Source organism: Phoenix dactylifera, chromosome 8 (assembly GCF_009389715.1).
Source record: "Phoenix dactylifera cultivar Barhee BC4 chromosome 8, palm_55x_up_171113_PBpolish2nd_filt_p, whole genome shotgun sequence".
In the NCBI taxonomy this organism is placed as follows: Eukaryota; Viridiplantae; Streptophyta; class Magnoliopsida; order Arecales; family Arecaceae; genus Phoenix; species Phoenix dactylifera.
Genome location: NC_052399.1, coordinates 30806592 through 30834076, shown reverse-complemented (window position 1 = coordinate 30834076; position 27485 = coordinate 30806592). Strand labels below are relative to the sequence as shown.

Here is a 27485-nt window from a genome sequence, read left to right as displayed (position 1 = left end):
GTCGTCGAAAAGCAATGATATAACCCAGCTTACATTCAAACAGTTAGATAAAGAGAGATCTAACGTTACAAGTACAAAGTACACCACACCAGCAGCATTGAGCGCCAGTTCTTGATACCAAACCAAAATGCAAATATTCCCAGATATGCTCTACAGTTGAACCAAAATTGCAACAATATAACCGAAAGGCCACCAGAAAGAACAACGCATAACAAGAAATAAAGTATAAGATCAAAGTGCTAACTGGCTTCTGGGGAGCAGGAAAGGCCAGTTTGCCTCCGTACCAGAAAATCGAGCACTGCCAATGGAAACAAAAGATATCCTTACCTCTTGCCCTAAAAATATTCGGCCCTGTAGTGGCAATAAAACTAAGTTTCCTTTCAGTGCAATATCTCCCATAACATCTAAAAGTCACCGCTGAAGATCACTTATCCTACTTTTTCCGAAGTTTATCTCGTCTAACCCTCACGATTTTCCGCCCAGACTTGTCACCACCACCACCACCACTTCCCAAAGAAAAGCTTCCACCAGCAACAAACTCCAGACTGCCAGCTGCTTGAAATGGAGACGGGTTCTGCGGATTATTAGTATTCTGCTGGCCACCAAATTGAAAGATCGACGGCCCACCAGATGGAGCAGCTGGAGAACTGAACATAAAGCTCGGCGTTGCAGTTAAATTTGTCTGTTGACCAAATGTTGGAACAACAGGAGCAGAAGCCTGGGTGGTGTCATCAGCCATGCTATCCTCCACATTCATCTGATCATTTCCAGGAGATCCTGAACCAAAACTAACTGTCGGATTCTGTACTCCAAAAGTCAAGGGAGAGGTAGATGATGTAGTGGTTCCAGCTGAGGTGAATGAGAATGCTGGCCCAGATGATGTGCCAAAGGTAAAACGGGAACTGCCTGAAGAGGGAGCAGACAATCCAAATGAAAATCCCGTGGATGGTGTAGGTGTGGTGGAACCAAAAGTGGAACCAAAATTGGATGACATGGGCAGCTGAGAACTGGAATTAAACATATTAGCAGCTGTTGGTGCAAACGAAGAGCTGCTGACAAAACTGGAAGAAAGACCAGCACCAGTGGAAAAAGAGAAACCAGAACTTGAACCAAAAGGTGTTGTTGGAGCAAATGAAGTGCTGCTGCCAGAGCTGTAAGAAGAAACGGCACCAGAGGAAAAAGAAAAGCCAGAACTTGTACCAAAAGCTGCTGTCGACAAGGACACACTGCTTGCAGAACTGGAAGAAGAATCGGCACTGGTGGAAAAAGAAACGATGGAACTTGTACCGAAAGGTTTGGTAGGAGTTGCAGACCCAAATAATGAGCTAGCCGAACCTGAAGAGGAAGAGCCAGTGAGCCCAACTACTGGCTGGGAGGTAAAGGAACCAAACTGACTTGGGGAGTTTTGTGAAATATTTGAAACCCCAGTTCCAGTTTTAGTTGCCTGGGTATCAAAAATGGATCCACCTGCAGCACCAAAAGTAGAAGGCAAGCTCTGAGAACTGCTATTAGCAACTGACAAGTTCTCACTGCTAGAGTGTGCTGAAGCACTGGACCCAAAAACACCATTGCCTGAAAAGACTGAAGACGTCGATAAAGCCAAGGAGCCGCTGGTCATGCTTGAAAATAATGGTGATGCTTGCACAACAGAGGAACTACTGCTTGTTCCCATGCTTGCAAAAACAGATGATGTTGCTGAAGCAGCACTGTTACTTCCTGTGATTGAGTGAGCAGCTGATGAACCAGGAGCAATGAAGCTGCTTAGGCCAAAAGGCAATGCCTTAACAGGCTTTTCCTCCAAACCGTTAGAATCAGGTTTTTCCAGAGATGGTGCAACTGAGATGGAAGCACTTGTAGAGGCACCAGAGCCAAACTGGAACGAAGGCACTGTGGAAAATACAGGGGTTGCAGATGAGACAGTAGGACTACCAGAACTGGTGCTAGTGATTATGCTGGTGGAGAAAACTGAGGTCGCTAAATTATCAGAAAATGTCATGGCTGGGGCAGCAGAAATCACGGATGTAGATGAGGCTGCAGTCAGTGAGCCATTGCTTAGGGTTGGTGTTGTGGAAGCTCCAAAAGCAAACAGTACTGGGCTAGTTGAACTAGACAACCCCGAAACAGGATTTCCACATGATTTGAACACATCTCCAGCCTTCTGATCACCTCCGTTATCCAATTTTGAACGATCCAGAAGAGTTTCTGGAGCATCATTGCTACAAAACACGCCAAGAACTATAAGTCAGAAGTTTATGAAATCTGAATAGTACATCAAAAAAATTAAGTTGCCAACAAATTTAAAACATCACATTAAATGCTATCAAGGCACGAGCTTTCAGATCTTTGTTGTTTCGTTTCTGTCAAAATATATAGCAACTGGAGGGTTCAAATTGAAAAAAAGGTGATTCTGATAATAATGTTTTTAGAACAACAATGCCTAGTTCCTAGAACTTGGACAGACTAATATCATAACAGCATATAAGATGATAATATTGAGAACATTGAGCATTTGTTCCTAGAATTTAGCAGAACACCAAAGCAATTGGTGAACGCATCATGCTTCCTAGAACAACAAACACTAGACCAACATAATATTGAGAAAACTAAGGCAGGGAGGACAAAGGAACTTGCATACCAATGTATAATATTCTCCCAAAACTAGATACGTCCATATAACCAGATATTATTGTAGAAAATTCCTAAAGTATATCATTAGAAAACTATGTTTTCCAAAATGCAAGATAAACAATTAAATTTATTTTACAATCCTATCGCATTTTACTTGTCGATGAAAATCTTCAAAATAGATGATATCTGATATCTACATCTTTACCTACACTTGCAACCACACTTTAATGAACATACTCAGAATCAGAACATCACCAATACATGTAATAAATATTTGCTGCATGTATTTTTAAAGACACTATTTCCATTACAAGAGAAGGAAAGGAAAGAACCATCCCCTATCAAACCAATGTAATATTCATCCAAATGATGACTGATAAAAGGTCACTCAAATTTGAATGTTCACAGGCATTTGCTTCCAGACTTCAATTTTCTCAGAATATCGTTAAGAGTATTTTCTTAAAAAGATTCCTGGCACATAATTCTTCGAACAAGCTTTTCTACTTAAAGATAAGAATGAAGGATCTATTGAACTAATGCAGATCCTCAATATTCAAATTCTCCATATTCAAACAGAAGGTAACTGAACTCTAATTAGAATCTGACCTTGCACCAAATTTCAGGCTTGCAGGATTACTAACAGCAGCCATAGTTGAAGATAATGGAGAAGACTCTGCATCTTTGGAACCAAATTTAAATGTATGACCAGCAATTTCTTCCTTTCGTGGAGTTGATCTCTCAACCAACGGGGCTGGCCTAGGTGGTGAATGCATCTGGGAGGAAATGCTGGAAGGAGAAGCAGTAGGAAAAAGAAAGGCAGCATTTTTTTCACTTACAGGCTTGTCAGAAGCCTTCACCTCAGATCTCTTGTCCAATATCAAGGTAGAACTAGGCATGCTATTGGAGGAAGATCCCAGAGACCTCTCCAAACTTGTTATGTCAGGAGTCTTGCTCTCTGATATCAACTCAAGTTTAGCATTGCCAGTAGAGGCCAGACCAGAGGAATCTTTGATACTATAATCATCATCATCCAAATCCAAAGAATCCTTACAAGAAAAGTGAGAAGTATAGAATCAACTACATCATTCTTCATGATAACTGGATCACATAAACAACAAAATAATTGCATGAATGATTACACAGAAGACTAAGTGTACAGCTAGTTACCTCTGGTGCACTCATCTGGAATGATGGTTTCTTTTGTGAAGGCACAGTAGCAGTGACTGAAATTGCAAACTCTGCAGACTTCATACCAGGTTTGGCTTCTGTGGCAGACACAACAGATTTGTTCCTGTCAAGGGCTTCGGATGTCGCTTGAAGTCCTCTAACATCGGGCTTTAATGGGCCATTCTCTCCAGCCCTCTCCTGTTTTTGAAAAGTAGAACTTCTGATGCCTTTCAGATGGGAACTGCTAGCAATGTCCAAATTATCATATGCTTGTACTTTCAGAAACTTAGATGAATCTATATCCTCCATGCTCTTGAGAGCCCGTCCATGTAACATGTTACGTGTTAACTTGGATGGTGATTCATGCCTATCGATAATTTTCAGTTCAGATGATTTCTCTTTCGGTGATGGCACTAATTTATCTAGTTGTTGCAGTATTTTCCTGGCCATTTCACTAGACTGGGGAGGAATGGGAACAACACCTCCTGAAGGAGTTCTATTATGCCCATTTTCTGCATGCTGTAAGTCTGTTGCACCATCCAAATGGAGAGGCTTCTGAATTGAAGATGCAGATCCCTGATTGGCATCTCTAGCGAGAGGAACTGAGGGAGTTGGAAGAAGATTTCTAGGAAGTGATGACTGTATGTTTCTTGATGGAGACATTACATTAGACTTCCGACGAATCCTGCGTATAGGACCTAAAGATCCCACATCACTATCTAAAACGGAACTTCCCCGTTTCATTGCCTGCTCAATGGTATCAAAACAATTTCCCATAGTCAGAGAAAGGTAGCAAATGTGAAATCCAGTGCTGGTAGAAAGCAAAACATTTTCGAACAAAAGGTGAAAACAGAATCATTAGACAACCTGAGTGCTACCTCAGTGGTCATACCCTACAGCTTATAACAGGTCCCACGTTTGAGACTTGAAAGGGTACTCCACAGTAATTTTATGACATGCAGGATCCCCCCGGTGGGGCTTCCTCCCATTCTCAGAAAAAAGAAGAAAAAAAAAGTACTTGTGTCCAAGTACGTGGGGATATAGTTGATAAGCTAGTGTAATTACATGGTTACAGTTTATAATAGTGAAATTCTGGTAGAAAGTTGAATGACATTAAGGAAGCTATTACCAAAAACACTTTGACTTGCTACGTCCAGACCCCAGCTGCAGTGATTTGCTTCTGTTACTAACAAAGGACAACAGATAGAACAATATCTAATTGTTGATTTAATGGGACACAGGAACAAGTGCAGCAAAAAATTGCAATGGTTGGAATGAAAAATTCATATTAGATAATGTTAACAAGAAGCACCACTAGAGGGAAAAGAAAATTGATCAAAAGCAGAACAAGGAAAACATGGTGGAAGCATAGAGGATGGTTATGGAATCCACTATGACAGATGATGTGGACATAATTAGAAAAGATAGAGAAGCAATTTTTGTACAACTAAAAGAAGTAAGCAGGTAAGTTGTATACAGATGCATGGCCTAACTTAGAGACCATGTGAGACCAAATAACTTTTAAACTAACGTAGCATCCAAGTAACTTAAAGTCTAAATAGCTTAAGGGTAAGTAACCTAATGACCAAGATTCACTAGAGATTAAACAATTACAAATACAAGAATAGATTTCAATTATCAGATAGTTCTGATGTTCCAGTATGCTCTATTGATGCTCCAAGTAGTTGGATGAGGCCTTGAAATATCATCACAAAAAAATGTGTTGCATGATCTGGGCCCTCAACATCATCAATATAAAGTGCATATGTTGGCATTACAAAAGTTGATGCATAGTGCATATAAGCATACTTATGCACATTATTTAATCGTTCATCAGATCTGGCCATACCCAAACATGACCCAATAATCAAACACAATTATTTTCCAATTGTCAGGTCAAGTTATCAAGTGTGGTCCTAAATCAACTACTATTCACAAGTCCGAAGCTTTGACACATAAACATAACATTAGGATTTTTAAAAATAACCAATATAAACAGGAACATAAGTATCAAGCCAGTTAAACTCTCAGGGCATGTCAGATCTCTATGGGTTGAGTCCAACTTTTTTTGACCCAATCAAGGTTTAAAGTACTGGTTTCGATACCCATAACATCAATCAACTGGTGCACATTGCTGAGTATTGATGTGGTACATCCCTTGGTATTAGCACTCAATACAGGAAGCATACAAAGTATTGGATCCCTACCAAACTATTAGGCTTCAGACCAGTACATTTTGGGAGTTAAATCCCTGGACCAAATGCCAACCAAAGTTCAGACTAAATTTCAGAATAGGCAACTCTCTGTGATTTATAGAGCCTAGGTCTAGTCAAATTCAAGATAACCTTCCCTCTTACATGCTTGAATCCCTAATTTATTAGAACAGCTAATTGATCAGTATCACTATCAATGGTTAATCTGCCAATTATATGGAACGTGTCCCAGTAAGAGCAAGAAAGGCATACCGATTTGCTGCCAGACTGCATGACATTTGTTGATGTCCATTGAGATGATGTTGAGAGACCAGAGCCGCCATCCAAAGATCTATCCCCCTGAAAAGACAACAAGGTTTCTAAATAGGAAGAATAAATGCAGCAAAAAAATGCCTAAAAGCTTATCATATTTATCTTTTCCTTTATATAGGTTAAAGAAAGAGACAGTGTCATTTGACTTCAATCACATTAGCATATACCCTAATAGTGGTCACTGGATGAGCCTTAAAATATGGAGAACGAGACATTCTGTATATTGCCGATCTGCCATGAGGTCTTGCGATCATATAGCCATTTTCCGTATGTTCAGGAACTCCAGAAAAGCGGACAGCAGATCTTGGAGCAATTGCCATATCCAATGATTTTTTTGCTTGTGGAACTGCATCTTCCTGAAATATTTGGCTTCGCAGACTTAAAGTGGAAGGAGACACCTTCAAAGACCTAGAACCCATATAAGCTTTAGCAATCTCTGCTGGTGAAGCAGCTTCCTCTTCAGGAATCTGTAGGAAAAAAAGTCAAAACTAATATTAAATAACGGAGCATAACAACTAAAATCAGTGATTACTATCATAACAATGACTCCTTGCAATTTAACATCATGCTAAAGGAAAGGCATCCAGAGGTTACTTAATTTCCATCAACGACCCAGAGGTCCCAGACAATATTAATGAATAAGAATTATCTCATTAATCAGATATGTTCCAAATAGATCAAGGTATGTTCCAAACAGAAAATGATATGTTAAAAAAGCCAGCTCTCACCCTGATGTCACCTGTCTAAAACTTTCTTTTGAAATCCTAGTGAAGGTAATTCTCTGCAAGAGAACCGCCATGAAACCTACAAGGCTAGCTGGGAGGTACGGGACCCGCCTAATTTGTTGCAGGTTTAAAGCTCAAGCGACCAGAGAGCAACACACCAAACCTCCCCATGTTTAATCTCAGGCACAGATGCCATGAACAAACATGCAAAGTCAGACAACCAATCATAGATGGGAGAGCAGGACAGAATTTATAAGATCTAAGCCGTTAAAAGGTAAACATGTTTAAAGCTCAAGAATCCAGTGAAAAACATAACAAACATCCCCATTCTTGGAAAGAGTCTAGAATAGAGAGAAGGCAAGCGTCAACAAAGGGCATTGCTTTCATCTCTCAGCCACAAATCGCATGTTTACACACAGAAAATGACAACCAATCACAGATGCTAGAGCAATAAGATCTGAGCTTTAAAAAGATAAACAACTTCTTGTTCCTTAACCACAATTTAAGGATCGCCGAACCAGTACCGGTAGGCATACCAGTCGGCCACCAGACCGGTTCGGTATCGGTTCGAACCGGTACCGAACCGGTACCACTATTCACGCATCCAAAAGCCAAAAAAGGGGCTTAGCGGTACGAGACCGGTACAGTCCGGTATGGGGCCGGTACCAATTTTGAACGCCGAACCAAACCGGTCAGAGACCGGACCGGTTCGGTACACCCTAAACCGGCCAGTACAGGCCAGTTCAGCATACCAGCCAGCACATGATACCAGCCCTGAATGGGCCGGTACGGGCCGGTGCTCCAGTGCATTACTAGCACATGATACTGCCACAATACCAGCTATAAGACAGTACTTGATACTAAGAACCATACCAGTACATTACCAATTTGGTACGATACGGTAAGTATACTATACCGAGACAGGCTTCCAACACTTTTTCTCATTCTTAGCCATGATACCGCCCAAAACTAAGTAATATGGTTCAGTACTGGGCTGCATGGAGCTATTCTGCTCGGTTTGGACAAGAACAGAACGATTGGGCTCATATACTAAACCAAACCTTGATAATTTACCAGTACGATATGATACAGTCAGTACGGGGCAGTATGGCAGCTTTGCTGCATGGTACGTGCTGTAACAGTGCCAGGGTGGCATGCAATACCTTAAATCTTGGTCTATTATATTGCTAATTCACTTTAGTGTTACCCATTAGAAAACGAAGATGATGCTAGAATAGTCTGGATTGAGAAAGTAATGCAAGATGTTTGTGAAAACTACAATAATATTAACACAGATGCGAGCTTTAACTTTCCAAAAGAACCATTTATATTAATTGTAAAATGGGCTCAAGAGCAGCAGCGAACTGAACTCTTACAGCCAAACTGACTGGAGTTGTGACACTCCCACGTAATATGAAGGATGCAATCGCTTCCTGTTCTGGAACATTTGGATTTGCCTTTCTGTCATGACTGTCTGCTCGTTTTGATGTGCTTGGTTCAGCAGTAAACTCCTTGTTTTGATTTACTTGCTCTGAAATATTTGCTTTTTCTTCATTCACATAATTGACTGCTGGTTGTGATGTACTTGGTTCAATAGTTCTCGAACGCAATAATTCAGTGAGGCGGTCAAACTCGACCCTGTCCAAATTAAATCTTTATTAGGAAGACAAAGATAGAGAATATAAGTTAAAAAATGTAAAAAAAAAAAACAAGGCTATTATAAGTTAAACTATTATAAGTTTAAAAAAAAAACTTTAAAAGGAGGATATGGTAAATTAATCCCCAAAAAACAAAGCTCTATCATGTCGGAACTACATAATCATAAATTATGCAGGTAAAGGAAGCAACAGGTAAAATAGTTTCATAAATTTTATTGAAATAATCACATCAACTTTGTCATATTAGTACTTTAACTACTATAAATTATAAACTTTTATCATATTACAGAGAAGAAAACTACTACAAGAAAAACATCTTGGATTAGTTTGGACAAGAAATACATGAAACAAAAGTACAATATATACAGTGTTCTGCAGCAATTAGATTTTAGAAATCGATAATTGAACTTCTTCTAAAAAGATCAATACTTAAAATGAAGGATGGTGCAATTTTGTGGATGTTGTCACATGCAAGAGTGTGCAATGCGCCGCCAGCAACTTCTGGAACTCATCGCAGCCATCATAAACAGATGGCCATAATGAGTTTAGAGGTCATGGATGGTGCATTGCACATACTTGCATGCATCTTATGCAAAATAGAATTTGCCAAAGTGAAAGCCAACAAATGATCCAATAAGTGACCGGTATCCCATAGAAAATGCTTTCCTTGTGAAGGTTTTCTGCTTCAGTAGCTGTTCGAGTTCAGAAATTCCACCAATGTCCAGATTCATTTCTTCCCATGCCCCAGCAGCATCACAATTATCTTTTGCCTTCTCTCCACCACAGCCACGTTGTTCTCCTACTTCAGATGATGAATTCTGTATTTCAAAATTTCAAACGGTGTATACAGAAAAAGATATAAGTTACGATTAGACCATAAAGAACTATAATGAGATTTTATCAAAAAAAGAAAAGAAAAATATTTTCCAAGGTTAGCCAAGAGCAAAAATAAACACTATGAACGGGCAGATCAAGAAAAAATGGCAACAGTATGCATATATACCAAATACAGAACCACCACCGCATAGGAAACACCTTACAGTAAGAAGTATTAGGTAACCTTTACAATCTACAACACAAATGAACACAGAATATAGTCCACATATCATTAATTCTTTACAAAGTTAAAACTGAAGGAAAATACAGTCTTTACCAGATATCTACCTCTTAGCAAGCTGGATCATGAGCATGTCTTGTCGCAGATTCAGATAGTTTAGGAGAAGTAAGAGATAGAAGAAGAAGTATCTAACCTTTTTCTAAATGATGAAATTTAAAACATCAAAAAGAATTTACTTGCGATGTGAGAATTTTTGTTTTCTAATTATTATATTCTGCTTGAATTCCAATACACTATCGCTACAAGAATAATAAAAATTGAAAACATAATGTAGTATAATATTGTAATATATTATATTACACTATATGATAATAATATAGTAATATATTATAGAGTTTTTTTGCATGGATACCCTTCTAAATATCGAATTTTGTGTGAATATCCTTTTAAAATTGATATTCTTCCCCTCGTAAAACTCTGTTATTGTACAAATACCCCTAATATAATGGTTGTTCTAACGGCGTTAAAAAAATCATATTTATATTAATTAAAAATAAAATAAAAATTTGAAATGACTTTATTATCCTTACTCTTTCTTCTCCTCCCCTCCCCCCAACCCCACCCCACCCCCGGTGCCTTTCTCTTCCCTCCCCTCCCCTCCCCATCCTGGCTTCAGCACCCCCCCGGTGCCCGGCTTCCCCCCCGCCCCCCGCGTATCGGGACCCCGACCGCGGGCGTTCCACATAGCTGTTCTTGTGCCAGAAGAAGAAGAAGAAGAAGAAGACAGGAGCTCCACACAGCTGTGCTCTGCTTCAAAATCTCTTGGGCCCAGAAGAGAGAGAGAACTGCTGGTTTGAGTTGGAAAGAAGGTGGTTTGTCTAAGGACCAGAAATGATGCTAAGTAGGTGGCTTTAACAGCACTGAGTTGGTGGTAATGGAAACAAAAAAAGAGAAACAAAATCAGGATAAAGGCTGCACAAAGTCATCGAAAATCCAGCAAAAGCTCAGAGAAATGAGTTTGCTTTGTGATAACAAGCAAGAGAGTCTCTTCTTTTTTTTGTGTGTGGGTGGTGGTACTATTGGTCGTTTTTAAGTGAATTTATGGCAGGTTTTCAAAGCAGACAGGAAGGAGATATGGGTTTCTTAGGAGCTTGTTAGCTTGCTCCCGTGGCCTTATTATTCTCTAAAGGGATGGGAAATGCCAGTCAATGAGGAGGAAAAGCCCTAAGGGGAGTAGGGTTGAAGTGTGGAAGGATAGCAACAAGCATAGGTTCATAGAATCCAAAGGAACCTCGGCCCGTCAGGATTCTCTCTCGATCTATTACACTATTGATACCTCTAGTGTCTCGGTAGCTGGCTTTTTTTTTCCTTCTGTTTTTTGGTTTTTGTTTCTTTTAACTTTTGAAGGGAGAGAGGGGACACTCAACAATTCTGACTGGAGGTAAATTGCAAGTCTTTCGAGTCATGGGTCGCCCAGCACCCCATAATTATGATATGATTAATTAGATTTGCCCAAATTCTTATCCAAAAGCATGGTAAAGTTTCTATTTACTTGTATATCCTTATAAAAATTTTTATTTGCATGTCTACCCATTAAGGATATTTTAGTCATTTTAATTTAAAACCGTTAATTTTTTAACGACGTTAGATGGCATGGGTACCAATGCAAAAATAAGAATAAAAAAGGGTATAATAGCAAAACAAATATTTTACGAGGGTATACATGTAAATATCAATTTTGGAAGGGTATTTATGCAAAATCCGATATTTAGAAGGGTATTCATGCAAAAAACCCTATATTATACTATGTATTATTTTATATTATAATCTCTCATCATCATACCTAAAAAAAAACATGATCGAACCAACAAAATAGCTAGAAAAGAGGATGAACGGATAGCATGTACTTTCTTTGATTGCTAGACATGATTGACAAAAACATCATACACCTAATGCATATGATCATTGGATAACAAGTCATCTACATGATGCTTATAATCGTATATCTAGGTTTGTAATCCACAAACGGACCACACATGTGCACAATCAAATTTGTTACCCATATTAGATGTTAATGTGTGCTTCCAGTTCTCTCACTCTTCCTGATTTGAATCCAATCCTACTAACCTAGATATCATCTGGTCTTTTGTTTCTAATTGTAAAATAGGAGGCCACATGTTCCCCCTCAAAGTTTGAACCCTATATCATCCCCACCCCCTCCCACCACACTCTAAGAGTGTCATTGGTAATGCTTCTACATTTTAAAAGTTCTCCTAAAAGCACTTTCTTGCTTTTCTTCTTTTATCTTTCTAAGAATCACCTTTTTGCTTTAAAAGCTAAAAAAGTGCTTTCTTCAAGCAACACCAAATGCCTAGGCCACATTCTCAAGCTTCATTTTCTTTCTTCCTCATTCAAGACTAACAACTTGTTCCTCCCTACCAACATGGCCCATGTTCTGATCCTTCTCCAGCCATGCATCAGCCCATTGTCCAACATCTACACTCCCTCCTAGTACTCTGACCCTACACATACACCCCTCCAGATCCAGTACATTGCGAACTGCTCACCCTGCAGCATCCTTAACCGAACTCCCTACCTTTCTCCATCTGTGTTGTTAGTCTAGAGAGTTGGGAGCATGGTGGATAGAGAGGAATGGGCATGGATGAGAAGGCAGAAAGTGATAATTGAGGAAGAGCAGTAACAAATGGAGGCTAGTAAATGTGAAGGAAAATGATGCAATTTGTCGTGGTAGTGTCCTTTGATAGTTTTGCTCTAATGTTCAGTGTTTTAGTCAAAAAAGAAAAAATTTAAAAAAAAGGAAATATAGAAAAGGGAAAAAATAGAAAACATTATAAATTACATAGGTTTTTCATTCATGTAATGGTTTTAGGATGAAGTTGATATCATATATGAGTGAAATTCATAAATTACACCTATAGAGTACTTTGAATTTCAATTATTTGAAAATTCAACTTATATAGCAACTGTGAAGCTTTTCAGTGCCTGGTGTATGTCTTTTTCTTCATTACTTTCTAGTATAACCAGAAAACACGTTGAATTTGGAATTTCTCTCAAATTTTGGAGGTTAGGTGGCCATTTATAAATGTAAGTAGTTATAAAAATATTATATTATTCTATATAAAAAGTTATTATTGTGGAAGATAGTAATTTGTATTTTGTTATTAGCATTAGTGTTTATTAAGCACTACAATAGGGTCCTTGCCTGAGGCCATGGCCTTTCAAGGGTTATAATTGTCATCTGTGAGTAAAAATTACCTCTTTTAACTTCAAAAAATAATGAAAATTGATACTACCTTTATGTACCAACAAATGTAGAAAGGATCAACATATCATATAACATCAAAATAAAACTTTAAAAAGAAAGCATCTATGACTAATGTCAGTCAATTTTGAGCATAATTAAGTCAAAACTGGTCAATTTCAGCTGAAGCCAATCAAAACTGCCGAAACCGAGCGTCAAGATTTCAGCTCACTTCCAACCAAAATAAATCGTTTCACCTGATATGGATCAATTTTGGCTCAAACTTCAAACCTTGGTACCAAAGCAAGTTCATCAGGGTATAGGTTTGCAAAAGAAGAGACTAGTCACCTAGAGTAGAAATAATGGTTGTTCAAGATTAAAGTCCGCCAAACCGGTACTAGGACCCGTACCGGTCAGTGCTTGGTACAGTTCAGTACCGGTTTAGTATTGTGCCAAACTAGTACGGATAGGGACGGTTCACGGACCGGCACACCCAATTTTTTTGGAAGTTTTCAAAAATATTTAATTAGTAATCACTCTTTTTGAACTTTTTCGATTATTTTAAGTCTAATTTGATATTTTTTTGATGTTTTCTTGGTGTTTTTTGATGTTTCTACGATCTCGAGTTAACCTAGATGATGTATCTTACTGCTTTAAAATGATACAAATCATAAAATGAACATAAAATATCCTCAAATCAAGTAGTAACATGAAAATAAAAAAATAATACAATCAATTACATATATTTAAAGTCCAACATACATACCAATTTCTAAAATCGGGTCGAGCGGCGATGCCTCTCGTATATATTCAGATCATTTGCATAGTCAGGAGGCACATCAACCTATCCCTCCAACCAAGCGGCGTTGTAGTCTTATACGTTCATCCCATAAGGAACGTGTGTCGGATTATAAGCACTCTCGAATCTTTCACTGAAGCTCTGGCTCTAAGAGGTGTCCTCTGGCTGATACTACGGCTGTGGAGGGGGCCATCCGAATATGCCGACAGCCAAATCTGGCACATAAGATGCTCCAGGCTATGTAGGGTATTAGCCGTCAGAAAATATCTCAGACGCACCATATTTATATCCATATCCGTACGGGTCATAGGTTGCTTATGGCTGCAGGTAATAGGATCTAGTATACGACTCGAAACCTGATACATATATAGATCCTACTCCACGTGCGAAATCATCTACAGCTGCATCGTGTCCTCTCGAATGACCTCGAAGAGCCCATCTTTTATACACAATCATATCCTTGTGGGCTCTACCAGATCGTGCACCGTGGTTCCTGTCCTATGTAGTATGCATAAACTGAGACTCATCGATGAATCAAAGACCACCCTGCAACTGTGTCTCATAAGCAGTGGTCTCCTGTCCTCCACTTTCTTCCCGGCCGACAGATCATGACACCAGAACTATCATCATTGCTGCTCCTGGTCTCTGAATTTGAGTGTACTAACTCCTCCTCAACTCTCCATTTGAGATGCCGGCGTCTTTTGTTTTTATTTTTTAGTGTGTTGGGCAGCTTACTAACTCCTCAACTCTCCATTTGAGATGCCGGCGTCTTTTGTTTTTATTTTTTAGTGTGTTGGGCAGCTACCTTCTTACCCTTCGTGCCCCTCTATCTAGTTATGCTGGAAGAATATATGTCGCCCTCCTGACTGAGTCAATTGGATAGCGTAGTGGCCTCGTCTAAGCATCTCTCGATTATATCTCTAAGAGGATGTATTGGACGAGTCATGTGGTGATTGGCTCTCCTGTGACCGTGACTGATCAGCTAGAAGAACGCATGAAATATTGCGCTCAGCCTATTGCCCTGCATCGATCTTAGCCTCGCTGGCTATGAAACTGGCCGGTCATGGAGGCGATCCTCGCTTATCAGCTTCGGCTTCTACTACTGGCCCACAAGCTATCCGATCATAGGATCATCCTCATCATCAACAATTAATGTTATATTTTTTTTTAGGCCATCGGACATGCATCAAAGGCTACTTATTTCTTAATTTTTTTAAATTTCGGCCTAGGCTATTATACGCATGATCGCATCAAAACATGAATGATTGGACACCAAATTTTTATGAAGAGTAGCTTGCATGCCCTTAAATACATTTCTGATTTTACGATTTTTTATTTTTATTTATTTTTAAATTTTTATTTTTAATCCAAATATATTTTTAATTTTTAAAAATTATATATAATCCAAAAATTAAAATTTTTATGCCGTGTAGATCGTCCATAGATCCACAAGATATAATAAAATCAAGCCCAAATCAAAAAATTTGGCATGATCTTCCTTTATTTTGCAATTTTTGAGCTATTTTTTAAAGCAAAAAAAAGAGAAAATGAGGTAGGAAAGAGGAAGCACACCTTATTTAGCCTTGGATCTTCTTCTGATAACGTGAATCGGTGTTATTTTTGAAGTATTTGAGAAGAAGAAGTGGCAGAGCCTCTTTCAAATGGTGTTGGAAAGGCCTTCTCGAGCCTTCCCAATGGCCACCTGATATTTTAAATCATCAAGAAGCAATAGTTTTAGGAATAGTGTCAACCCGGTTTCAATGCGATCGGCCGGTTCACACCAAGCTTGCATCGAACTGGCCGGTTCGGACACTTATCGGCCGGTTCTGGTCAGTAAAAGACTCATTTCGACCGGTTCTGTAGGGGTTCGGCTGGTACAGGGCCGAAACCAAAAGTATTAGCCAAACCAACCCAATGGTAAGTGTCGGTTCTGGTCGGTAAGAGACCGGTTCAAACCGGTTTTGTAGGGGTTTCAGCTAGTACGGGGCCGAAACCAAAAATATTAGTCGAACCGACCTCCAGCTAGTACGGGGTCAGAACCAAAAATATTAGTCGAACCGACTCGGTTTCGCACCGAGTCGGCTAGGCACTGCCCGAACTGGACGGTTCAGCCCGATTCGGCAGCCTTTGTTCAAGATGATTGGTGTATAGGTTGATAACATAAAGTAGGATACAACCCCATAATGTGATATATCAGCATGTATTGATGCATATCAAAGCGAGGTGTACCTACACAAGCTGATACACATTAAAATAGTGCAACCGTGAACAATTATGGTGACCTACCCATGTGGTACCTACTACCTACAATAGACAAAATATAGTACATAGCACTTCAACCCTTAGTTCCATTATGTTCTCATGAATGAATATCTCTTGATTCGAGAATTTGAGTACTGAAACTTGCTATGTTATTTACTTTCAATTTTATTATATAAACCTATTTTAGATTTTGAAACAATAAATGAATCCTTAGTTTATTTACTCTATCAGCAAATCAAGATGCATGTTGAGCACCATACAAGACAATATTTTTTTTCAATGTATTTGTTATGTGAGTACTTGTTTTTAGTACACTAACCAAATATCTTCTCCGTTTTCAGTATTAAAACAGATTCCTCTGAAAACTCCAAAGAAATTTTATGCCATGAAAAAAACATATTATGTTGAACAGGAGAAAATGATTTGGCTTAAAAGCAGAGGTAGTTTATCCTATAAATTTAACTGATAGGTGTACTTAACTAGAATAACCCATACTCAACATAAGAAAAAAATCATAAAAAATACTTAATGCAAACTTTGCAAATAATAACTCAAGAAAACGTGACTGGTATGAAGTACAACACCCTGCTTTTAACTTCTAGCAAGTTTCAAGAAAAATTTGATCTGATTAATAATTATTTCTTATAAAGACACAAAAATCAAACAGCTGAAAACCTTCCAGGTCAGTTTCTTCATGAAATATACACAAGCAAAAGATTTTTTTAAAATCATAATACTTGTAAAATGTCACTGACTGCTTAGCCAATTTGCTAGGACATGAGAACCCTAATCCCTTAAGGCAAGGAATAAACAATTCTGTAGGGATGTAATTACATTGTCAAAAAGATAGAAATTTGAGATTTATTTAGGTAAAAAAGAAAAAAATATAAAAATTACACCAAAAATTAATTTTTCCAGCAAAAAAAATATGTTATTGTCAAACAGATAGGTTCAGAACTCGTGCTGTAGGTATACCACCCACAGGAAGAGACTGCTGAAATTCCAGGTGCTGAGTTGTTGAAACATGAGAACATCAACATGACACACAAATGAAGTTTCAGGAATTGTCATGCATAATTGCCGGTAAAGACCCAACAAGATCAAGAAACCAAGGATATAAACATCGATTAAATATTTTCATTAAAATCAATAAATCAACAATTATCGTATTGTTAATGTCCAAGCACAGAATCCATTTTCTGAAAAGAGGTCTCCAATACGATAATTTTGGCAATGTTGACATATAAAGAAAATGACAGAATTCTCTGTTGTAGCTCAAAGTAGCAAACAGCTATAAAAGCAACCTAGAATCAAAGCCAACAATTTAAACCATTACCGTAAAGAAGAAGAACACCTCATTAGTTCAAGACAGATTTCCATATTAAATGAGAAAATTTAAAAAAAGACCCTGGATGTTCTAGTGATGAAGAGAGAAAAGTTCACCATTGGCAGTGGAAGAAAGGCTTACACGAACGAGACTAATATGTAGATATAATACATATATGCAAAGTAATCCATTTAACGTTGCTTACAGTAGAAGGCACTTCAGGATCTTCTTGTCTGGATCGGTGGTTTTCTTCTGCGCATATAACAAAGTTGTAAGCATATTGCAGCTAAGAAAAAAAAATTAGATGCTTCATTTATGAAACAATAGATAGCTAAATAGAGATCACATCAATGTGAGAAAACAAGACAAATAGGATGAATTACTTAGGAAATGTTATAATCACAAACATGAAGAAGGCAGATTGCCATTTAGAAAATAATCAAAAAAAAAAAGACAACATAAGCCAACCCCAAATGATCTTGCACAAATACATGAAGTAACTAACTAAAAGCACATATGTGAAAGGCGGTTGTGGCATATGGTCAGTCAAGGAACCACATAGTGCATATGCAAAATGCAGATGAATATGCAATATGGAGGTGATAAAATAATGTATATAAAAATATGGATATAATAACAATGGCAAATAATAAACATCACCGGCTATTTAGCATTTAGTAGCTATAGAAATATTTATGACATTTTTAACAAATTAACATTATTAACAACACTTACATCTAGCCCAACCATAACCCACGTATAGTCGCCTATCAATCAAATCCACGCCGCTCATATGGGTCACATAAAAGTAGGCCACAAATTGCTAAGCAGGCTGCATACGCAGCTGCAATGTACCAGGCGAACCGCCTTTTGGCCCACATGCAGCTCAGTTGCATACAGCAAGCACCATGGTTTTCACTCGGTATCAGTTCCCATATTGGTAGCTTACTCATGCAGTCAGGTCAGTACAGTACACCCCCGTATTAACAGAGTACACTATTGGGAGTGAGACAACAACTACACATATGGATATGGTTTCATGCTGAGCCTCTATATTGTATCAATACCTGATCGAGTCAGCATGGTACTCCCAATATCAGCCAGTACAAGTCAATACAAAAAACCTTTTTAACCATATATGGATAATGCAATCGGGTCAGAAGACCACATTCACATATGTGGGCCACCCTACCAGTTTTTAAATCAATGGCTAAAAGCTAACCAATGGACAAGATTTTTCAAGAAACAAATGACTAGCCTTGGGTAAATGGTAGCACCATATAAAAATGATAATATGAAGCAACGCATTCTAAATGTCTTCAATATTCTTGACTCCAAATACCTCTATGGGTCATCAGAATTTAAGAGTTATGAAATAGAAAAAACAAAAGTAATCACAACAGCAATCATTAATGCTGAAGTCTTGATGTTCATAGGTTACATGTTCCTGCTACTTCTGACGATGATAAGCATCGGACCAGAAAAAACAAGAAGAAATCTACCATCTTTTAAACAATAAATGCATTCAGTTACATTTTATCATTTGCCATGTACTACACTTTGATGCTTTAATTAGTTGTCACTGGAATTGAGCTCCACACAAGTGCCATAAACAATATATATTGAAAAAATGATGACGTTGGAAAATAATAATAATAATATACCTAGCATTATGACAATTATAAGATTACAAATAGCAAATATCTGCTGATTATATAGAATTGGTTTAGAGGAGTAATTGAAACTAATACTGACAGCATGTGATACCCCTGGAAGATCCACGGGCCAGTCCTAATAAATGAACCGTCTGTTACTTATTTCACTAGAATGGAAGGTCTAGTCATCAAATATGAAATAGAGGCAAGGGAAGGGAGGAGGAAGAGAGTTGGATAATTCTTGTTTTCTACTTTGTTGTGTTATCGTAGAGTGAGCAAGTCATCACAACACAAGTCCACTGCAACTGCAACGCCTCGTAGCATAAGCAAGTCTTAGGTATGGTTTCCTACAACCTAAATAAAAACATGAGTACATCAAGTTTCTAATGAGCAATTACAACCAGGAAAACGACTAACTTGCACTTGTGCTTAATTTGAATACCTTACAAAGTCAACCGTAGACTCATTAGATAATCATTCTAAGCCAACCTCACCCATTTCCAGCACATACCTTTATACTTTTCCTAGCATAGGAACATGTACTGTAATCAAGTTACCTGTGCTATTAGAATTTTAAATGGCATATTGGTTTTATACTCATTTATGTCTATTTTTTGCCTACCAGCTGAACGCAGCTTCCTACAGCAAAAGATATGTTCTTCCCCTTCATCTAGACTATTTCAACATCTAAGGGAATATTTGGCGTTGCTCCTCAGTTACGTGAGCCTAAGGTAGACCTCCCTAGCAAGCCCCTCTCTTGCCTAGATTTGCCTTGGCTAAGACTTTGGCACCAATTTCTAAGAGATTGATGTCAAGTTGACAGCAAGTTGTAGAAGCTATTCAATCCAGTAAGCCTTTCCAGCTTTGAGTTGTTAAATGCACCAGACCACATCTTTTACAAAAACATTCTTAAGAGTTGTTTCTTTGTGACCAGTTTAGCAGCATTGAGCCTTAGAATATTAAGTTTTACGTGTTAAACATGATGCAACTTGAGTTGCAGTAGTCCAAACTCAACTCAATCGGAATGTAGGTTAGATTAATTTGAGGATGTGTGAATAATTTGAGTTGGGCCAGCGTTAGATAATGCCTAACCTATGTTTCTTAGACACACGCATCTAGCTCCAAAAAATCCATCTCAAATACTAACTGAGTCGGTACATATCAAACACTTGGATACATATGACGTTCTTTTATAGCGACTTTTAAAGATTGGGATAGAATTCAACCCTCTTCCAACAATACACTTGATCCCTCATTCTGATGTTAGGAGTGAGTATTTTTTTCCTTTTTAGAGATTGGTCAAGGATGTAGATATTAAAACAAGTTTGCAAAATATTATTTTCTTATATCCTTAAGTGGGATGTTTGAATGAGAATCATGTATGTTGAAAGATCTTAACAGCTAATATAATTTTAAAACTTTAATTTTAATGTTTAAAAAAAAACAATGTTCAAAAGTATAAATATATAATTTATTTAAGATTATATTTATCCTATGTATTCATGTATTTCCTTTTTTCCCTCTTGGCAAGTTAGATACTTGGATGCACTCCTGAATCCGATTCTCATATCCATGCCCCTTCAACATGCATCAAACTGATACCAAGGTAGTAAGTCTACAACAACCTGTCCCATCATGAAGATAATATATTGACTGGAGCTTCCAACTGGACCCAGACTACGATATTACAAAGCTAACACATGTTTCTATAGTAAAGCACCCAACCCAACCTAAACAAGACAAAAATTTAACTATTAATAATTGAAGTCCTACCAGGATACAACTCAAAGCAGAATGATTCCACTAAGCCTAGCCTAACCCAACCCAAACAGTATTTTGGTTAAAATAAGCAGGGCTAGTTGGTTCCAGATCTGATTCAAGTTTTTTATTAAGTTGGATCAAATTATGGTTCCCCATGTTGTTGGTTAATTTGGATCTGGATTGTTCTGCATCACGCAAAATCCATCCAATTTGAACCAAAGTCTTAAATGAGAGATCAATTGTGAATTTCCTAGTCTGGGTTACATTTTTTGAAATTACATTTGGAGTAATTCTAGAAGTTTTAAAGGGTCAAATAGGTATTAAAACATAAGAAAAAGGTCTTGTATTTTAGGGGAAAAAATCTTTTTGATTCCCATTCCTGTAACTCTTTCTGCTGTTATTGGCCTCTCATCACAATAACTACAATAGGATCCACATTTCTATGTCCTTACAAAGGCCATGATGTAATAAATTAAAATTATTTTTTTCAAAATAAACATAGTGACTTCAAAGGAATCACCTAATAGAGCGCCAACTGGTTGAGTTGGTTAAGGCCCCATTTGGCAGAGTTGTTGGCAATAAAGCTTTCGGAAGTAAAGCTTTTTTGAAGTAGAGTTTTTTAAAGTAGAGCTTTTATAAAAAGCTATTTGCTGTTTTGTAACTACATTTCTAATGTATTATGAAACTTTAACATGTGTTTGGTAAACAAACTGATAAAGTACTTTTAGTATGACAAAATGACCATAAAGGATATTGCATAGTATTATACAACAGAACATAATAAAATATAATATATATTAATACATAAATATATAATATAGTATAATATTACTTTAATGTATTATAATATTATTATAATAAAGTAATATAATATTGTATACTATAGCATAATAATATAACATAATTTGATAATATATATCATAATATATCAATGTATTATGATATAATATAATATTATATTATATTTATAGTATAATACAATAATAAAGATATAAAATATTATATTATTATCATTTTTTATAATTATTATATTTTATCATGGGTATTTTGCTCCAAAAAGAAAAAAATTTATAACTCAAAACAGCTTTCCGACGGGGCCTAAAAGTATTTTTAGCTTTGCTACAAAGCTAAAACAGCTTTTCCGTTTTTTACCAAACGCTCCTATTCAATCTAAAAGTGCTTTCTGGCCCTCCAAAAGCTCTGCCAAACGAAGCCTAAGGTCCCGTTTGGTAGAACTATTGGCAGTAGAGCTTTCAGAAGTAGAGCTTTTCGAAGTAAAGCTTTTGAAGTAGGACTTTTATAGAAAGTTATTTGTTGTTTGGTAACTACAATTCTAAAGTACCGTAAAACTTTAATATATATTTGGTAAATAAACTAAGAAAATACTTTTGGTATGACAAAATAGCCATAAAGGACATTACATAGTATTATACAACAGAGCATAATAAAATATAATATGTACTACTACATAATTATATAATATAGTAGAATATTAATGTAATGTAATATAATATTATTATAATATAGTAATATATATTGTATACTATAGCATAATAATATAACATAATTTGATACTATATAACATAATATATCAATGTATTATGATATAATGTAATATAATATTATATTTATAGTATAATACAATAATAAAGGTATAAAATATTATAATTATTATTATATATTAATATTATCATTTTCTATAATTATTATATTTTATCATGGGTATTTTGGTTCAAAAAAAATTTATAACTCAAAATAGTTTTTCGACAAGGCCTAAAAGTGCTTTTTTGGAGAAGCTCCAAACCAAAAGGAAGTTTTAGCTTTCTAGCAAAGCTAAAACAGCTTTCTGATTTTTTTACTAAATATCCCTATTCCATCTAAAAGTGCTTTTGGAGGACCAAAAGGTACAAAAGCTCTGCCAAACAGGGCCTAAGTCATTAGCTGTTGGATACTAATGATCTAGGTCCTAAGCCACCTTCATCCTCGCTCAAGAAACAAACCCCCATGATGAGCCCCCATTAAGCAAGTAACACATGACCATGAATGACCCTGTGATGGTCTTTTATAGCCTTCTTCACTCCCTTGACCACCTTGGAGATGAACAGGTCATACAACTACGATGCCTTGGTGGCTTTACCTAACTTCAATGTTACCTGGATACACAATACAGATGTCAAGTGTCCAAGTGTTCAGAAGTATCCACATGGGAACCTTTTAAAATCATATACGGGGAGACATCTATATCTTATATATGTTCGTGTAAATATGCATTGTTTTATGTCTACATGAGCTAATAAGTAGGAGCCTATGGCTCTTTTAGTTCACAAAATTGATAAAAGGTTAGTTAATTGATATGTTAAGCTTCATGTAGAATTGACAAAAATAGACTTGGACTAATGATGACATTATGATCTAGTGGTACGAAGCGCCAAGGAGCATCATGAAGTGTCCTAAGTGTCCAGGTATTCAACATGTCAATAAACCTAAATTGTCTCCAAGTAATGCTACTCAACTTCGCCAGCCTTCCTCAATTTCCTAATAGCATAAGAAGGGCAACTATTTTATAAATTAGAATGCAATTCATGCAGCCATGTGTGTGCCCAAATATGCGAATGGTGCCTAGCAACCATTGCATTGGAGCTAGGCCTCATGGTGAGCCACATGCACCTACATAGGGCTAAGGGCCCCATATGTTGATTGATGCATATTTATCATGATGATGGTAGATGATAAGTCATATCCGAAGTAAAAGATTCACTTTCGGGTGTCTTTTTGAAAATTAATAAATACAACATGTTTGATGTATTAGCTAGGTATCTTGAACCTAACAATAAGCTAAGCATCATTGCTATTTTTATTTGTTGTTCATCATTTGATAATTCATAAATTTTGATTATCTAATTTTTTTAGCATAGTTCATAAGGAAATATTGTTAATATTGTAGGCACTCCACCATACCCAGGGTTATCAAAGGAGGATTGCCAAAGCTTTCCATAAGAAGGTAAAGATCAGACATGTGCAACAAGGGGATCTGGTCTTAAAAGAGAATCGGGCTCGAATTAGGCTCTCAGAATAATTGTGGATTCTTATTTTTCCTTATCTTTTACTTATTTATTTTTTATATTTAACTTAAATTTATCTGTTTTAATAAATCATAAATATATTCCTAAACTTTTCAAAAGAACCAACCAAATAGGCACCCAGTATGCAACTGTATACAACATATGCACTATGTAATTCAATACCTAAAACCTTGGGAAAGATTGATGCAAAACAGAGGGACCAAGCTCAAGCCTATGCTAACGACATGATTCGTGCAATAGGCACTCCATGAAACTAAAGACGTGGATTTTGCAATGAGTTCCTTCCAAGCTAGATGGCCTCCAATATGAATGCCTAGGCCACCCTTGATTACATATTTTCTTGCTAGGCTAGTGCTCTTCTTGAAAACAATGTAGCTATAGCATATGTATTGGATGCAATGGAAATCCACATAGCAATACTTCAGCTTGCCTAATGGGTTAAAGGCTACAGTTCTTGTTAAGCAAATAAAGATGTCAACACTCAATTCAAAATCTATTAAGCAGACTAGAGTAAGAATTTAAGCCTTGGTGGGGTGACGAGGCATCCCACCTTATTGAGTGTCGGGATGGGATCAATAAAAGATGAGGGTCGGGATGGACAGGATATCCACTATCGCGAGTGTCAAGATGCCGGACATCCCGTTCCATGAGAAAAGAAAGGAGTGGCTCAATATTGATGTGGTTGTTACCCTTGATAATGAGAAAAAATTTGTTGAATGAATCTGGAATAATGTTGCTTAACCGAATACATTAAAATAATTATATTTTCATGATTTTTCTAATATTTTATTCATGCTTGCATTCATAGGAAAAGAAATCCAATATCTCACCTAATTATCCCCACATCCCTTTGAACCTAACTTCTCTCACCAATTTATATCATTCACCTTTTTGAAAGATCTCTATCTTTCTCTCCTTAGAAAAAAATTGTTACCTTATTAGTTCCTTTTATAGTAGCATTGAATAATATAAATCACCTTTTTAAAATCGCTATCATTAGGATCCCCTCAACTCTGAATTATACCTCCAACTTTTCACTCCTTCATGTTACTTGATGCATAGGATAACATCTTATATTTTCTAATTCCTAAACTATTGTACTAGGTGGTAAATGTATCAAGATTACTTTTTCATGTCATTTTCGCTCATTGTTGAAAGATTCACTTGCTCAAATCCATCTATTCAATAAATTGTCTTCTAAAATCACTATATATCATTAGGATCCCCTCAACTTTGAATTATACCTCCAATTTTTTACTTCTCCATGTTACTTGATGCATAGGATAACATCTTACATTTTCTAATTCCTAAATTGTTGTACTAGGTGGTAAATGTATCAAGATTGTTTTTTCATGTAATTTTCGCCCATTGTTGAAGATTCACTTGCTTGGATCCATCTGTTCAATAAACATTATCAGATCCATCTTTTTGAATGTTTTACATTTTAGGGGGAAATAACTTAAAATTGTCCTTATAAGAACTCCAGACACCTAATGATATCAACACTAAACATAGAAAAATAGGGTTTCAGAAATCAGATGTTGTTTCCTAAAATTTAGCTCAAGTACCTATGTGAAAGATGGGGATGATATGGGCCAGTGGGACAGGGAGGGGGTTGAATGGTTGTCCCATGACCAAGAGCCAATCCTTCTAACTACAATAGGGTAGAAACAAACCCTCAAATACATAGAATATATGTAATGGCAGCACATCCCTTACGTATATTTTAGTCAGCGTGATACTTTAAAGTTTTTTTTTTTTTACAGGGTACTCTCCTTATGATGTTATTAAGATACTTAAGTTGATGAATAGCTATGAAAGCTTTATCAGGGAAAAAAACATAACAGCAGTTTTCTTGAAATGTCCAACACTTGAAACTAAGAGTTTCCGACAGTGCCCTCTCAGAAAGTTGCCAAGTGTTTGCACCTTTTGCTAACAAAAGTAAGAAACTCCATCCAATTTCATGCTCTCATGTACAAGCGTCTAAAAGTGGTGGCACTACCCGTAACTTGAATAAATGGAGTGCCCAAACAACCTGTTATGTGGCAAACAACTACCAAACAATGATGAATAACTTTCCTTATGTGTAGACCCTCTGACTTTAATCATATCCTATTCAGTCAAAAATTGCTTTCCCTCATACCACTCCCTTCTTAACAGTCAAGACAGCAGGATTTAGTTGGGGATATATCTTTCCCAGATTAGTAAGTCCAACCTGACCCTTTGTATAACAACTCTTGACCATGAGCATTGAATAGTTGTGTATCTGTTTATGCATAAACTTACAATTGATGGCATAATTAGTGACTGACTTGACTTTAATGTAATTCCCTATGTAACAGAAGAAACTAGGTCTATTCTGAAAACATAGTAAAGAATCCATGAAGACAAGTCATATTATTTGTGTGAATGAATTCAAGAAAGAATATAAACTACTTGGCTCTGTGGCATGCTCCACAGCATACATAAACATAAAAACACAGAAGCATATGCACAAGCATCCATATAATTGAATTGCAACAGCAGCCAGCTCTACAGCCAGAGGTAGCAAGTAGCAAAGGCACAACTCCAATTGAAATTAAGTTACTTCCAGAATCCGTCACAGAGGAGAAAAATAATCATACAAAAATAACAAAACACATGTGACAAATACAACTTAAATCAACAATGGAATCCTATAACAGCAACCTGTTCAGCTGCAAGTAAGCAAATCCAGCCTGCTCGCAGCTTCCAACAAGCTGCAGACATGCACTTCGCTTTAATGATATAAACTTTGAAATCACAAAAATAGAATAAACTCTAAAAATGATACTATGCTAGAAAAACCCTTGGAGGCCTGTATAAGGACTTGGACAGCATCTTTTCTCCTAAAAAATCCTATTTTCCTATCACAATACAAAATCTTATGGTTCCAAGATGACTTAATAATACTTCAAGGGATTGAATTGCTGTTCAAATTTAGTTTTGAAAAATCAACACGAACCGCTCGTCCGAGTGACAAAAGGCGGTCATTTTCGTATCGAGTACAACGCATATAGCCACTACACAAGCAAGAGATTAGACAAGAACCCTAGAAATGGAAAACCCTAACGAAGAAAGTCCGGCTAACCGAGCTAGCAACACAACAGTCAAGAAAGGGTTAAGGAATTCAACCTGGGGCTGCCGGTGGAGCGGCGAGGCGTTTGCGGAAGACGGAGGAGAAGAGGCGGGAGGCGCTCCGGGCGATGATCCGGGAGGCGGGATCGACGAGCTTGGACAGCCAGCGGCTCCCGCCGGGCTCGGCCGCAGCAGGGTGGCGGCCCCCACGTGCCGCGGCCGAAGGGCGGTCGTAGGGCGTCGCGGGAGCCCGGCGGGAGGGGCGTTTCGGGAACTTCCCCCCGGCGCCGCCCTCGTACGCCGCCGCCGCCATGCGATGAATCGAAGGCGCAAGAGAGAAGAGAAGGGAGAGACAGAAGAGAGGGGTGGGGGGCGAGAAAATCCGAGCGGAGACGGAGGCGAGAAAGTTCGCGAGGAGGCGGAGGTGGAGGAGAATAAAAATCCGAGATTCGGCTTCTGTTATTACATACGATACAGTGG

At 37.4% G+C, this 27485-nt stretch overlaps 1 protein-coding gene across 2 annotated transcripts; it reads right to left on the bottom strand.

Annotated features, from left to right (window-relative positions):
* LOC103707572 (nuclear pore complex protein NUP1-like) lies at nucleotides 1-27485 on the bottom strand. Of its 2 annotated transcripts, none has more exons than XM_008792109.4 (9): nucleotides 27063-27485; nucleotides 17616-17662; nucleotides 9370-9521; nucleotides 8416-8683; nucleotides 6488-6787; nucleotides 6261-6347; nucleotides 3796-4542; nucleotides 3235-3674; nucleotides 1-2216 (listed from the first exon to the last, which is right to left on the bottom strand). In XM_008792109.4, the coding sequence occupies exons 1-9, from the start codon at nucleotides 27316-27318 to the stop codon at nucleotides 434-436; spliced, it is 4080 nt and encodes a 1359-aa protein (XP_008790331.2). In that variant the 5' UTR covers nucleotides 27319-27485; the 3' UTR covers nucleotides 1-433. The 2 variants fall into 2 exon arrangements, with proteins under 2 accessions (XP_008790331.2, XP_008790339.2); XM_008792117.4 differs by having other exon boundaries at nucleotides 8422-8683; nucleotides 27063-27484.